This window comes from Podarcis filfolensis, assembly GCF_964270895.1.
Source record: "Podarcis filfolensis genome assembly, chromosome: 5".
Taxonomy (NCBI): Eukaryota; Metazoa; Chordata; class Lepidosauria; order Squamata; family Lacertidae; genus Podarcis; species Podarcis filfolensis.
Window position 1 is genome coordinate 52,002,640 of NC_139608.1, and position 15,347 is coordinate 52,017,986.

At 42.0% G+C, this 15,347-nt stretch overlaps 1 protein-coding gene across 2 annotated transcripts in view; it reads right to left on the reverse strand.

Annotated features, from left to right (window-relative positions):
- Positions 1–3,234: 3,234 nt before the first annotated feature.
- CACUL1 (CDK2 associated cullin domain 1) overlaps positions 3,235–15,347 on the reverse strand; it is a 39,270-nt gene continuing 27,157 nt past the window's right edge. Inside the window, exons 6-9 of one of the 2 annotated variants that reach the window (XM_083616721.1) lie at positions 13,090–13,179; positions 11,848–11,920; positions 9,725–9,768; positions 3,235–7,876 (exon numbers count right to left, since the gene is read on the reverse strand). In XM_083616721.1, the coding sequence (XP_083472847.1) occupies positions 7,836–7,876; positions 9,725–9,768; positions 11,848–11,920; positions 13,090–13,179 (248 nt within the window). In that variant the 3' untranslated portion in view covers positions 3,235–7,835. Of the gene's footprint in view, positions 7,877–9,724; positions 9,769–11,847; positions 11,987–13,089; positions 13,180–15,347 lie in introns of both variants that reach the window. The other variant, XM_083616720.1, reaches the window with a different exon arrangement.

Genomic DNA, 15,347 nt, shown 5'->3' on the forward strand with positions numbered 1-15,347 from the left:
AGCATGCTCACTGGACACAGAATGCTGATAGACTGTTGAGAGGGAGATGCAGAAAAGTGGGTGAGAAAATGAAATTGAGCAACGGGGAAAGGATGGGGAAAGTGAGGCAAGTACAGAGAGATGAAAACTTTCTCACTGCTGCCTGGTCCACAAGAGAAAAGGCCATTTTTAGATGCTCCCTGAGATGCCTAGAAAAATGAGAGGAGAAATTCAGGATTTTTATTTAGCTGCCATTGCCCATTCTCACACTGAAAATGGAGGGGGGGGAACCTCACCAGCACCCAAATATGCTCAGTGAGCAAGAAATACTGAGGGCTGGAGAGAGAAGAGTTTTGGATTTGATATCCTGCATTATCACTACCCGAAGGAGTCTCAAAGCGGCTAACAATCTCCTTTCCCTTCCTCCCCCACAACAAGCACTCTGTGAAGTGAGTGAGGCTGAGAGACTTCAGAGAAGTGTGACTAGCCCAAGGTCACCCAGCAGCTGCATGTGGAGGAGAGGGGAAGCGAACCCGGTTCACCAGATTACGAGTCCACCGCTCTTAACCACTACACTAAACTGGAGGAGATGACAGGGAGAAACTGAGAACAAAGGAAGGGTAACAGAATGAGGTAACTAGGCACCACTTTCCCCTTCCAATAGCATTGTGGCTCATTGGCTGGCTCAAATGGGTTGGAAACAAAATGGGGCTACCCGTAAGAATACAGGTTTCTGTATATCTGGGGGACCCTGAGCCACACAGATGTATGTGGCTTCTAAAAGAAACCTACTCCGTTAGAACTATGTGCATAGTGGCTGGGCAGATAGCTCACTTAGGCAAGTGCAGCAACTCAGTGGTGGTGGTAGCCCAGGTGCAGGGGACAATACTGGCTGCTCTGAAAAGAAGATGCTGCTTTTTTGGAAGACAGAGTAGGAGCATGGATTGATAACAACCCTGTGTCTGGTGGAATGCATGAAGCGGTACCTAGAGCTTGCAAGGTGGTCCTTGTGGGATAACTTAATGTTTGACAGCCGAAGGAGGGAGGGAAGGATTGCAGGTGGTGAGCGGATGCAAGAGATCCCAATGGACACAGAGAGTGAGGATGGGGGGGGCAGTCTGAGTTGGTGGGCAGAAAGAAATGGAAGAGGGAAAGTCCTAAGGCTATGTCTGTGTGCACACAAAGAGCAGGGATGTAGTTTGGAGAGCTTCCTGCAGAAGGCAGTGAACAAGCATATCTGAAGGTGTTGGCTGTGGCTTTTATAAGTCTACTATTGAGCTAGAGAAGTAGCCCTCGAGCAGATTCATTTCTCTCCTTGCCAACTGAGGATTTTCAGTTTATCATTTGCTGGGTTGGAAGCAACAGTGATTGACAGTATCCGGCAATTGTTTCTGACCTATGTGTCCCTCGTGCCTACAAGGGAAGTCTGGCATATATGATGAAGCTCTAAAGTTGGGTTCAGAGTCTGAAAACATTTACTAACAACCTGATTCTGTGGCCTATCTACTAGGAAACAGGTCCAACCTACTCAGGAACAAGGCACATTATGATTTGTACTACAAATTTTGCCTATGCTGACACCCGTTCATCCCCCTCCACCACTGCTTTCTCTTCAGCAGCTAATGCACCAATGCCAGTCAACCTGGCAATGAGGATAAACTTTGTGGCTCCCACCCGATAGCCAAGAGCTAAGGTAACTCAATATGCATGAGACCCCGCTGCCACATTTTGCTCAAGAGCCTGCCTGTTCACATCCTATGTCTGACCACTGCCCTCCACCTCACTCACATTTGTGGATAGGGCCTAATGGAGCCACTGATTCTGTTGAAAGGATAAAGGCGTAAAGAAAACTTGGTAGGAATAGTCATCCTCACCCTCCAACCCAAGATATAAAGAATTGTATGTAAGCATGCCTGTTTATGAGGGGGAAATTGGGATCGTTGTTAGATGTCAACATTGTGTATGTACCAGGCAAACTCCATCTGCTCTCTTAAGTTTTAACGGCAAGCAGGAGGTGCAATCACATAATTTACATCACTTGAGCAAATTAGTAGGTTCCCTTCTTACAATAGTGGTTGTCTAAGCCAACCCACCACTTTCACAATTAATAAGTCCTGGTAAAATGCCACAGCAACTATAGCATTCACTGCACAGTGGTACCTCTAGGCTAGGGAACCTCATACATGGGACTAACCCCAAGGGGACACATTATATTTTTTGCTGCTTGCTGATAAGAAATCTCCCACCACTATATGACAGATCCCACAAGAGCATTGGCCTTCAGCTCTTAGGGGTCAGGACTCACTTCTGGGTCACAGCATGATCCAAGGTGGTTCGCAACAGAAGCACTACCACAAAACAAATGTATGATAAACGATTAAGAAATGGGCCACCAAAATCTATCTTTGAGTTAAAGGTGGGTCTCAGATTCAGAAATAATAGGAGGCTACTGATCTAGAGAATACAGTTCCAAGGTTATCTCATTCCATCAGCAACAGAAAGCGCAATCACGAACATTATATGGAGGATAGAGGGGGAAGCCATCCTAATCGGCCTAGATAGATGAATTTTTTTATTTAAAAAATTATTTCAGAATAAGGGGTTTCTAGCCACACAATCACCCTACCCTAGCAACAAAAAACTGGCTGGCAGCTTTAGAAATTAGAAAGGTTCACCCAGAGGGTAGAAATACACGAGCAAACAAACCACTGAGCAGTGAAGTGGCTAAATCACAACACTTTTTGTGATGTCTTAAATATGAACTGCTGTTCCATTACCAGCAAATGTAAACTGGCATAATTATGTCTGGCAGACAAAATAGGGATTCAGGAAATGAAGATCAAAAGATCACTATATATGCAAAGCACTTTTCACAGCTCTCCTGCAGCCTAAAAAAAGCAGCTAGGTATAAGACTGATGCTGAAAATTTGTTCATGTCAGTGAATGGCGTGTGAAGAGTTCAAACAGCCTGCAACTCCTATGTGCACTCTGCACAGTAATATATTCAACAGTATAATATTAGGAACCTTTGCACAATATATCTGAGATGGAATTCTCAGAGAAAATAATGTCATTACTTCTCTGGCTGATTACTGCAGAAGCATCCTTCAAAAGGCAGGCAGAGTTTTCCTTGGGACACTTCTGCACTCACTGTGTAATGCCAGCACTATTACTGGCCATCAAAGTTTCTCTCAGCCAGGCAAACCAGTATGGATAAGTGGATGCAAGTTAAAAATGGAAACTTCAAAACCAAAATGTTTGTCTAAAAATATTTTAATAGAGCAAATTTCCCAAGAAACAAATCTGATATATAAGATGACACCTGATGCATAAAATTTTGCTATTTAGGTCTCATTTGAGGGGGAAAACAAAACACACACACACACATACACACGTGTGGCAAGTTGTCTGATTCACAGAAGCACCATAGCTAAGACCATGCTGCTTTGGTTAAGTCATGGCTTTAGAGACCTGACACACTGATTGACCAAGAAAAATGTCTACAGAGTAACCATTGTTTCATGTTTTGTCGTGTTCTTTCATGCTCAGCTCACAAAGATAAAACCCTTTGAAGATAAGGAAACAAATGATTTCAGCATTAGATGCCAAAACATACAGAAATCTTAATACTAATTTACAACATAACACAACATTTTTTTTATTTTTACAAAAAGTTTTCAGTATCCTAGTCAGGCAAGATGCTACATAGGGCTAAAACATTTTTCCCCAAAGAATGTGTAGAATATTGACATTAGAGGAAGGCTTTGTCCTAACTTTTAGAGAAGGACTGGTTTCAAAAAGGTAATGTCCCAAGACTCAACATTCAATGACACAAATAAAATTATATAACCTGAAACAAAAGTTGCATTCTACAGGTTATTTACAAATCACAAATTAGATACGAGTTAAAAAAAAAAAAAGCAGCCCAACATACATAATAAACCTGCACACTCTTGGAAATCAAAAGGGTGTTTTATATTAACATTCTCATCCGCTTGATTCTGATAGCTGTAGTTCTGCCAACAACAAAATATCAAATGAGAATCCCATTCTAATCCGTAGTAACATAGACTATGTGGAATATATTCAGTCTCAAACAGTACCAACACTCCAAATGAAGGGAAATCCATGGCAATGGTATAAGTCACCATGAATACTTTCTGCTTATGTTTCCTTATTGTAGGGGTATATCTCACTGGTCAAAGCAAAATGGCAGAAAGGTAGAAGATTAACTACATGGCCTTTCTGGTTAAACAAGAACCACAAATCCCAGGCATGATCGTCAACCTCCCACCCTTTCAGTGGTACCAAATATTTCACTTGTGCTTCAGATGGCTATCCCTCAGATTACTTTACCTCTGACCACTCTAAATGAAGATAAAGTGGACCAAACGGCAGAGGACCATTGGTAGGAAGTTTATGATGGGTTATACTAAGCAATGTAGTGCTTTACCAGGGTGATCTGCAGTGCAGTGGCGACATTAACTGGGGAGGGCAGAACAATATGGGTTGCACCCAACTAAGTTGCCCCATGAGCACAAGGACTTCCACCTGTGCAATGGAACTTCCCGTCTCTCTCCTCAGTGCCCCTCAAATCTCTTCTGGAGGGCTGGAGGGGAAAGCCAGAACAGATTTGGAGGGGAGAAGGAAAAGGAAGTAAGTCCCACTGTGGAAAACCTTGCATTAATGAGATGACTTCAATGGATACAACTCTTAGGTTTCCATCTTTTAGAGAAGACCCAGCACCATGGAATGACTGTAGGCATGGTGTCCCATATGCTTAGCTCCAGTCCTCATTCACTAACCAGAGCAGGGATGAGGAACCTATAGCCCTCCATATGCTGTTCAGACTACAGGTGATGAGAAACAGCCCGACATGTTCCCCACTCCTGCTCTAGCAGTTGTAGCTCTGCCATCTTCTGCCACACAACTAAAGCCTGAATGGGAGGATTCTGGGGAGAATGCGACAACAATAGGAATCACCTGGATGTAGCGAAGTACCCATCCTTAAAAATAAATAAATCATAAAAATTATTTTCATAACTGCAGAAGCAAGTAGCTTTTATATCAGGGATGTTGGTTTTATTTTCTTCAATCTGTTTTTGTTTGGTTACTAAAACTACTAAGTTGTGCATACATTCTGCACGCTCCATTTTCCATATCCAAAGGTATCCTCAGTCAACTGGTGTGAGTGGCATTTGTACAGATACATTCTGCATTAAATACAGTATTAGATATATATGACCTCCCTACAAAAGATACCCCCCAGATCTTTCCAACATCAGAAGGCCTTATGTGAACTCTGTCCTTGAGGGCAACTGAGGTCTGGTGGTGGGGTGCCAACCTGGAGCAGATGCCAACTGGTCTAATGTAATTCTAGTGGAATGACTATGTACTTGCTCATCACATTCAATGACTGGGAGCTCAGAGCGCAAACTTATTGACACTGAGTGGGATGTCACAATATACTGCTCATGGTATCAATTTGCTGGGGATGAAACCACAAAAAATGTTACACTGGTAAAGGTCCTAGGTAGTCCATTGTTTCTAATGGAAAACAGAGTCTTTCTTCCACAGCAGAATCTGCTCTAACAAAATTATACCTGCCTCTCACTTAGTAATTTTCATCTAATTAATTGTTTCGAAGAAAAAAAAACAAACAAAGAACATGCAAGGGATTAATTTTTAAAACATTTCAAAAATTAACAATCTGTAATTTCCTAGTGTCTTTCATTTGAACATCAAAAGAAAGGAGGACAGCCTATGTAAAAGTAGAAAGGAATTTTCTTGCCATACCTACTGTCATGGTTTCTTTGAAGTGATGCATAATTTTTGACCATTAACTAAGAGCCCAGTTTTCCCATCAGGTCTAAAAGATTTTTTGATATTGCAAGGGTTTCGTTGTTCTTTTTAAAACAAACCAACACTTTTTCCAAGTACCATTTTGCTATTTAAGATAATGCTCTCACACCATAATGGACAAACATATCTCTCAAGAGTTCTACCCAATGAGATTTCAAAACTGTGCAGGGCACTCTGTGCACTAGATAAGCCCAGTGTGACCAGTGCACAAAAGTGGGGAAGGCATGTAATAAGATTATTTTTTTTTACTAATAAAGAGAGCTGCCATTTATTACTTCTGGAAATGCAAAATGCTTCCTCTCCATGGCCTTCCACGGGCACAACACTTATATTAAAGGTTCATTCATAATGAACTTCCCCTGAGCACTAACTTCTCAGAACAACTGCATCCAGTTTGGCTTTGCTGTCTCAGTGGCAATCGATATCTGCACTTACCTTTTATTGCAGAGAACGACCTACTCTTTCTATTTAAAAAACCTCCTCATTGTGTGATATCCAACTAAATCCTACCCAGAAGGGACCTGATGAAATCAATGGACTTTAGTCATGACTAACAAGTCTGCTCTATGGATCTACTCTGAGTATGACCTAGCTGGTTACCACACATAAGACACAGGGGATCCCTTAGTTCTCTATGCATGCATGGCGCTTCTTCATAGAGAACACGGGGTGGGCAGGACAGCACCTTGTGACTTGCCTCTGATCTGGGACCAGAAGTAGAATACAGGGATCCAAACTCATCCCATATGAGGTACAGATTGCTGCATATATATTCATACCCACAATGCAGTGCAATCTATTGCAGGACGTTCAAGCTTTAACAAGAGGAAAAAATCCTTTACGTGCAAATCAAGTACACAATTCACTTACCTTCTGAAAAGGGTACAAGCTTTTCATGGGTGTGTAAAATTGACCTAGAGTACCTTGCTACCCAGAGGTAAGCTACAAACAAAGTTTCAGCTACGTTCTTTAAATCTATTATAGCAGTCCAATAACAAGGTAATCAAACAAACAGATTACTTAAAACCATAAAGAAAAACCTATCTGTACTGTCACAGCCCAACACGGTAGATGTGAGCCAATAACCTGACCCACAATGTCTTGTCAAATCCTTCTATCTGTATGTACCAGCGTTTCAACTCTGAATTGAAATCGCATGTGGGAACCGCTTTCTATCTGGGGTTTAAGCTTTTGCAATCATTACTGAAGCCAACAACAAAATACAATAAATGCTGAGACTTGCATTAATACTTCTCACATGGAAGGAAACAGGGAACTTAATTAAAATTTTCGTTCACTCTTGTTTTCCTAAGTGATAGGTTGCAAGAAAATCTTGCAAATTTGCAGCATGTTTAATCAAATCACAGCTTAAGAGAGACAAAGCTGCAAAGCACACAGCAAGGAGACTGAGGGCACAGAAGGACCTATTAATGGATATCTGAATAAAGGGGGGGGAATAGGGGGAAGGGGGCTGAATAGGTGAACTATATAGATCTGGAATGTCAAGAGCCAATAACATAAGACTGACTCTAGGATGCAAACTTTTTGTGGAACAAAAGAAATACTCCCAAGTGATCGATTTTTATTCTTTCTAAGCAAAACATTTCAGACAAAACCTAATGGGCACAAGCTCAGCAATGTCCACACATTTAGAAAGTGCAAAGTTTCTTTCAGAGGAAGCTGCTTTTTTTTGGCTACCATGTTTTAGTATGCACTGGTCTTTTTAAAACAGAAACAGGAAGGTCTGCTCCTCACAGGATTGCCCAAGAAGAACTTGTCAAGACTGGTCACATTGTTCCAAGTTAGCCCCCAAATAGCAGCAAACAGATATTTTATTACATGGCAAGAAACATGTCCAAACTCCTCTTGTAGGTATAGCTTGCATCAAAGAACCTGAGTATCAGTAGAGCCCAACGGGGCTTCTGGATACCCTCCCTTCCAATGTCACTCCAGTGTCCGCTCGTATTGAGAATAAAATACTCGTTGCACAGTCACTATCTGCATCCTCTTGAGCTTGCACACGAAGCAGAACCATCTAAAACAGTAAAAAAAAAAAAAAAGTTTAAAGAGAAAAATGATTCAAGGTAGCATCTTTGCTGGTGCCCTCCCACCTGATCCATCATCTCAAAAGACAAGCATCCCACCCATTCTTCTATGCGCACAAATACCCTAAGAAACTTAAAGGACATCTTTCCATATGCCGGAAAAGTACATAGATGGCTGTTAAGCCATAAAGCCCTAAACACCACCATATTATACAACACGCTACAGTAGTTTCATCAGTTTGGCGCACCAAGGACTGCAGAACGACACTGTTTGGCAGAACAGACCCGCAAGATAAGGCCTGGGTATTTCTGATCCTGCCAATTCAAGTAGCATCCATTCAATGATATCATGCTGAAGGTAAAGTTAACCTACAGTATGCGGATGATACCCAGCTCTACCTCTCTTTTAAATCAGAACCAGTGAGGGTGGTGAAGGTCCTGTGTGAGTGTCTGGAGGCGGTTGGAGGATGGATGGCGGCTAACAGATTGAGGTTGAAACCTGACAAGACAGAAGTACTGTTTTTGGGGGACAGGAGGCGGGCAGGTGTGGAGGATTCCCTGGTCCTGAATGGGGTAACTGTGCCCCTGAAGGACCAGGTGCGCAGCCTGGGAGTCATTTTGGACTCACAGCTGTCCATGGAGGCACAGGTCAAATCTGTGTCCAGGGCAGCTGTTTACCAGCTCCATCTGGTACGTAGGCTGAGACCCTATCTGCCTGCGGACTGTCTTGCCAGAGTGGTGCATGCTCTAGTTATCCCCCGCTTGGACTACTGCAATGCACTCTACGTGGGGCTACCTTTGAAGGTGACTCGGAAACTACAACTAATCCAGAATGCGGCAGCTAGACTGGTGACTGGGGGCGGCTGCCGAGACCATATAACACCGGTCTTGAAAGACCTACATTGGCTCCCAGTACGTTTCCGAGCACAATTCAAAGTGTTGGTGCTGACCTTTAAAGCCCTAAACGGCCTCGGTCCAGTATACCTGAAGGAGCGTCTCCACCCCCATCATTCTGCCCGGACGCTGAGGTCCAGCACCGAGGGCCTTCTGGCGGTTCCCTCATTGCGAGAAGCAAAGCTACAGGGAACCAGGCAGAGGGCCTTCTCGGTAGTGGCGCCCGCCCTGTGGAACGCCCTTCCAGCAGATGTCAAAGTGATAAACAACTACCTGACATTCAGAAGACATCTTAAGGCAGCCCTGTTCAGGGAAGTTTTTAACGTGTGATATTTTACTGTATTTTTGGTTTCTATGGAAGCCGCCCAGAGTGGCTGGGGAGGCCCAGCCAGATGGACGGGGTATAAATAATAAATTATTATTATTATTATTATTACACACACACACACACACACACACACACACACACACACACACACTTCAGTGATCCAATACTAAATTTACAACTTCTTGAATCTTTTTTTGCTCATCTGTACAAACTTTATTATGGGCTCAGGCTACCAATATTTTAGAGATGTAGAGCAGGCATAGGCAAACTCGGCCCTCCAGATGTTTTGAGACTACAATTCCCATCATCCCTGACCACTGGTCCTGTTAGCTAGGGATAATGGGAGTTGTAGTCCCAAAACATCTGGAGGGCCAAGTTTGCCTATGCCTGATGTAGAGGGAAGTGGAACTACAGAGAGCCAGTTTTTCTTACTCCTCAAGGTTACATTCCAAACCTTCTGCACCCTGGCACCTTCTCTTTGACCCGTGTTGCAAGTTGCCATACACAGGAACTTAACTTTGAAACTGTTGGTGAGAAGGAGTTGTTTGCTTCACTGTCTCAAACGAAGCGTCTGTTGTTAATCAAATAATTTATAATGGTAATCTAAATTACTTACTGTAGGTTAATTCTTCTCCAGCTCTTTTACGTGACTGGTCACCTCTAAAAAAAAGGGGGGGGTAGCAATGGAAGGAATTATAGAAAGTTAGCATGAAGCATGACATCAACATAGAGTTCAAAAACAATACAAATAAAATATAATATTTATGTATGCCAGAAGAGCAACAATAACAGAAGGAACAGAATGTACCAGAATCAATTTATTCTGCCTGACAAGTATTATCTCTAATATTTAGGGCCAAGTTTTGAATTACCTGTGTGTCAGGGTTTTATTTCTGTATGGTCTTACTCCACACCAGCAGTTATTTGAAATGAGCAGCTGCAGAGGATAAGCAAATGATGTGCTTACTTCCCATGCTGGCAGCACACCGCTCTGTGGCTAGTAACACTGGCATGTGAAGCAGACACATAATCTACCTATCCAACACAATGGCCACCTTTCTAAATGTTACAGGGACGGATCCAACCATGCAGAAGTAGCTATCCTACCCAAAATCATAACATGAGATTGACGCCTATGGCAACTTTCTTTTGGAGTTGAACAGCAACTTCACTGAGGGGCTGTTTTCATTAGGATGCCATAACCTTTTCCCATCCATGCTGCTAACAGCCCAGAATCGGCTATCTTAAAAAAATAATTATACTAACCAAGCATGTTAGCAAACATACATATATTTAATGAGCCATCTAATTTTGCCTAAAAGATCTTTGACACAAGGAGCAACCCTGCCATTAGTCACAGGAAAGCAGCTTTATTTAAGCAGCTTATTTAGAAACTGGGAAAGGGCAACAATTACTAACATGGGGAGTTTCATTTGGCATTTGTGCCTCAGCCATCAGACTAGTTAGTGTCTTGATGAAATTTCTCAAATTTACTATTTCTCCAAAGGGGTTTGAACTGAGCATCTTGGAAACCATACTGATAAGCTACTGAAAGAAATGCTACCAAGCCACCATTGTTCCATTTAGTGAACAAAATAGAAGAGTTAACATTCCACCAACATATGTATGACTCATAGCTAAACTATTTTGTATTGTAAGTGACCTCTAGCAGTACAGCTAACTTATCCTCCTGGAACATTGCTAGTACTAAATATCAGCCCCAAGGCTAAATTTACCCAGAGTCACTGGGGAACAGCAGTTTAAAATTCAAAACGAAAATGAAACAAAGCGCTTGATCAGATTACCAGGCTAAAATGATTAGGTGTAACTGTGCAAGAAACCTACAGCCATTCTGCAAGGGTTCAAGTACAGTGGTACCTCAGGTTACATATGCTTCAGGTTACAGACTCCGCTAACCCAGAAATAATACCTCGGGTTAAGAACTTCAGGATGAGAACAGAAATCGCTCGGCGGCGGCTCAGCAGAAGCAGGAGGCCCCATTAGCTAAAGTGGTGCTTCAGGTTAAGAATAGTTTCAGGTTAAGAACGGACCTCCAGAACGAATTAAATACGTAACCAGAGATACCACTGTACAACCTCTTAAGGAGGGTGTTGAGAGAACTCCTGCTTTTCCTGGCAAAAGCTGAAAGTGTGTACACACATACATAAGAAGAACATATAACAACAAACAAAGGAGAACAGTAATAATTCCCATCTACTCCGCCATCATAACATTCAAAACTCTGGTAGCTGGTTTATCAAGGCTATCATATGGCTTTAAGCAGACAGCTTTGGGTGCTTTTGTAGCAGTTGTTCAAAAGGCAATGTCTTTGTTTTGTCCTCTTCGCAGTCCTTGAAAACTGTCCCCATCCCTGATAGCTCCTCAGTGAACACATTCTCCACGGTCAATGGAAACACCAAGGAAGAGAACAAAGAAACACGTGCTCCTTCCCCAAAACATTTACAGCAAACAGACAGTACAAGGGTAGGGAAACAGTTGTTATTATTGCACTTTAAACTCTACTCTCAGGGCAGTTCATAAAATGTTTGCTTTACACACAAGCTGTTCTGACTTTTCTGGGCAAGTACAAGGACTGCTGGCAGCAATTATTCTGACTGTGGCTGCACTTTATTTCAGCTCATAGTCATAGCCATGACTGACCCCACTCCCAAACCCCAACAATTTGAGACACTTGCTGAAAAAAACTGGGTACTAATTTTTAAATGCCAGGGTTATTACCTGGAAAATCCTTCCTGAATAAGTTCTTGTTGGAGTTTCTGGTCTTGAGCAGCATATTCCTCAAGCTCAGATTCTACAGCAGGAGGGAGGATGTTTGGAATAAATTTAGAAAATAAAGCTGGTGCCATCTGAACCCATTCTGTGTAGAAATGGAAAGTAATAGTGAATGAAACAAAATCACTCGCACGCACACACATTAATTCATATGGCAGGCCTGTAACATCCTAGCACTGAGCTTTCACACGACACAGAAAGGATAGCTCAGTTGGTTAGAGCGTGGTGCTGATAATGGCAAGATTGCAGGTTCGATCCCCGTATGAGACAGCTGCATTTTCTTGCATTGCAGTGGGCTGGACAAGATGATCCTCAGGGCCCCTTCCAAGTCTACAACTCTATGATTCTATGAAAGGATTAAGTATTATCTTGCTGCATGCTAAATGCATGTACAAGGCACCAGATTGCTTACCTATAGAAGAGAAAGATGTCTATCAGGGAGCAGCCTGGTGGAGTAGGTGCGCCTAGTGTTTTGACAGCAATCATAACCACAAACGTACCACAAATGCATCCAATATCCCATGTGCCACACAGTTTAACTACACACCTTGACATTAATGGCTCTGATCTAGGACTTCACCTGCAAGTCCACAATCTGGTCAAAATAGAAAGGACTGTAACACACACACACACAGAGAGAGAGAGAGAGAGAGAGAGAGAGAGAGAGAGAGAGAGAGAGAGATATACACCTTCTTGTTGATCTGGTTATTGAGACTTGCCTAAAATATACCGCTCTTGAAGGCTTCAAAGCCAAGCCCTTTCATTTTTTGCCATGCGTACATAAGCCAGGCCATGATGTCAACAGGGCAGAAGTCACAGAAGGGACCCTGAGGATCATCTAGTCCAACCCCTTGCTATGCAGAAAAATGCAGCTGTCCCATCCAGGGACCAAACCTTCAACCATGGCATTATCAGCACCACGGAGACAAAAGAACTTGCTGCTTGATTTTCCAGGGACATCAGTCCTGTAAATTATAATCTATTCAAAAGAAAAATGATTTCGCTCATTTCCTATGTTTGTATTCCTTCTGTGAAGCGTAAGATACACTACGTATCAATATTCTTTATATCTACTATCCATCAAAATGTGATACCATTTCTCCCCCATTGTGTTATTGTTTTCTAAACGATGTGCGAAATTAATAAAGAGTATTTAAAATAATAATAAAAATAACAATAATAATTTACCTGGCCTAAGCATATACAATCCTTTGACAATGTTTGCCATAGTGGAAGGGTCTATCCAAAAAGGCGTGGTCTGAGCTTCTAGGAGTAAAGCTGAAATGATAAAAGAAACTCACTTAAACATTAATTGTATGCCAATTAAGCAGGTAATGGTGGCATCCAAATATCCTTTTCAGAAGACAAAACTGAATGAACCATATTACCAATTGTTACTAGTTCAGTACTGAAGAATATTCTATTTTCCAACAACCTGTTCCGAATATAGAGACAACTGCCTTTACCATCTTTATTAACAACAGTATGAAAATACTGGATCCTTCCAATATCTATTGATACCCCCACATGACACAGTAAGAACTTTAAAGCCTGTTAAAACTTCCCAAGATAAGAAAATATTTTAAGCCTCTTAAAAATAAAACCAAGTAAGATAACAGTTTGTATTAAAAACAGAGGAAAATCTCTGCATGCAATGATAAGTTAACAGAAGAGTTTGAAGGTAACCCTGGGTGGGTTACGGGAACCCCCTGGTGTCCATGGACCACCAACTGGGAACCACTGCTGTAACTTAATGATGAACTGCATGGAAAATGTACTCACCCATTAATATAACTGGGCGGCCAAGAGTTCTTTTATTATGAGAAAATGGGTGAGGAGTTGGTCAATAATAATAATAATAATAATAATAATAATAATAATAATAATAATAATAATTTATTATTTATACCCCACCATCTGGCTGGGTTTCCCCAGCCACTCTGGGTGGCTTCCAACAAAATATTAAAATACAATAGTCTGTTAAATATTAAAAGCTTCCCTAAACAGGGCTGCCTTCAGATGTCTTCTAAACAGATGTCTTCTAAAAGTCTGGTAGTTGTTTTTCTCTTTGACATCTGGTGGGAGGGCGTTCCACAGGGCGGGTGCCACTACCAAGAAGGCCCCCTGCCTGGTTCCCTGTAACTTGGCTTCTCGCAGCGAGGGAACCGCCAGAAGGCCCTCGGCGCTGGACCTCAATGTCCGGGCAGAACAATGGGGGTGGAGACGCTCCTTCAGGCCCATGTACTTTCTCCACACCAGTCATACATTTATAGACCGCTATCGTGTTTTGGTTGTCTTTTCTCCATACTAGAAAACCTAGCACGTCAACCTTTTGATTGTTCCAAAAAATCCCTTATATTTACTGAGGTGACTCAGCCTTTTAATGTCTATTGATTACACCCAATAGCAGCACAGGAAATTACTTCTTGACTTTTAACAATGCCTTTACATCTAAATGCCTTGACCTTTACACCTAAATAAAAAACTGCTGCCATATGTCAGACGCATGAGTCAGTCTCACTAAAATTATAACGTTAATGATTTAGAAAAAGTATCAGTTGCAAGTTCAGTGGTACCTCGGGTTACAGACGCTTCAGGTTACAGACTCCGCTAACTCAGAAATAGTACCTTGGGTTAAGAACTTTGTTTCAGGATGAGAACAGAAATTGCGCGGTGGCAGCGCAGCAGCAGCGGGAGGCCCCATTAGCTAAAGTTGTGCCTCAGGTTGAGAACAGTTTCAGGATAAGAACAGACCTCCAGAACGAATTAAGTTCTTAACCCGAGGTACTACTGTAAATGGAACTGACGCTGAAGCACTAGACAGCAAAAATGTAGAATACTACAAAATGGTATTGCTGGGAGTTCATTAGCTGTGGACTGGAATGTAAGAAGTGAAGAACAGACATTTCCTTTTATTGACTATGATCAGTTGTTTACCTTGATTTGATATAAGGGAATTTTAAATAAGTGCTATTAAACTACTAGCAGAAAGCATTTAGATGCAATACTTATGGGACTTTAGGGTGTATCTAATAATTCTTACCTACACCTCAATTGGGCTGATACAATGACAGTAACAAATTTACCTTAATCAAAGCCGATACAGTCAAACCTCAGTTGCTGAATGTAATCCGTTAAGGAAGACCGTTCTGCTACTGAAACATTCAGCAACCAAGGCACAGCTTCCAACTGGTTGCAAGAGCTTCCTGCACTTAAGCGGAAGCCGGGTCAGACGTTCGGCTTCCAAAAAACATTCAAAAACTGGAGCATTTACTTCTGGGATTTTGGCATTCAGGAGCCGAAACATTCCAAAACAGAGCTGCTTGGGAACCGCGGTTTGACTGCATAGGTTCACAAAAAGCAGGTGGTGCAGCTCTCCTAAAGACAGGCATGGAAAATTGCATGTTTCATGCTTCCACACATACAAAAAAATGAAATATGTAGCT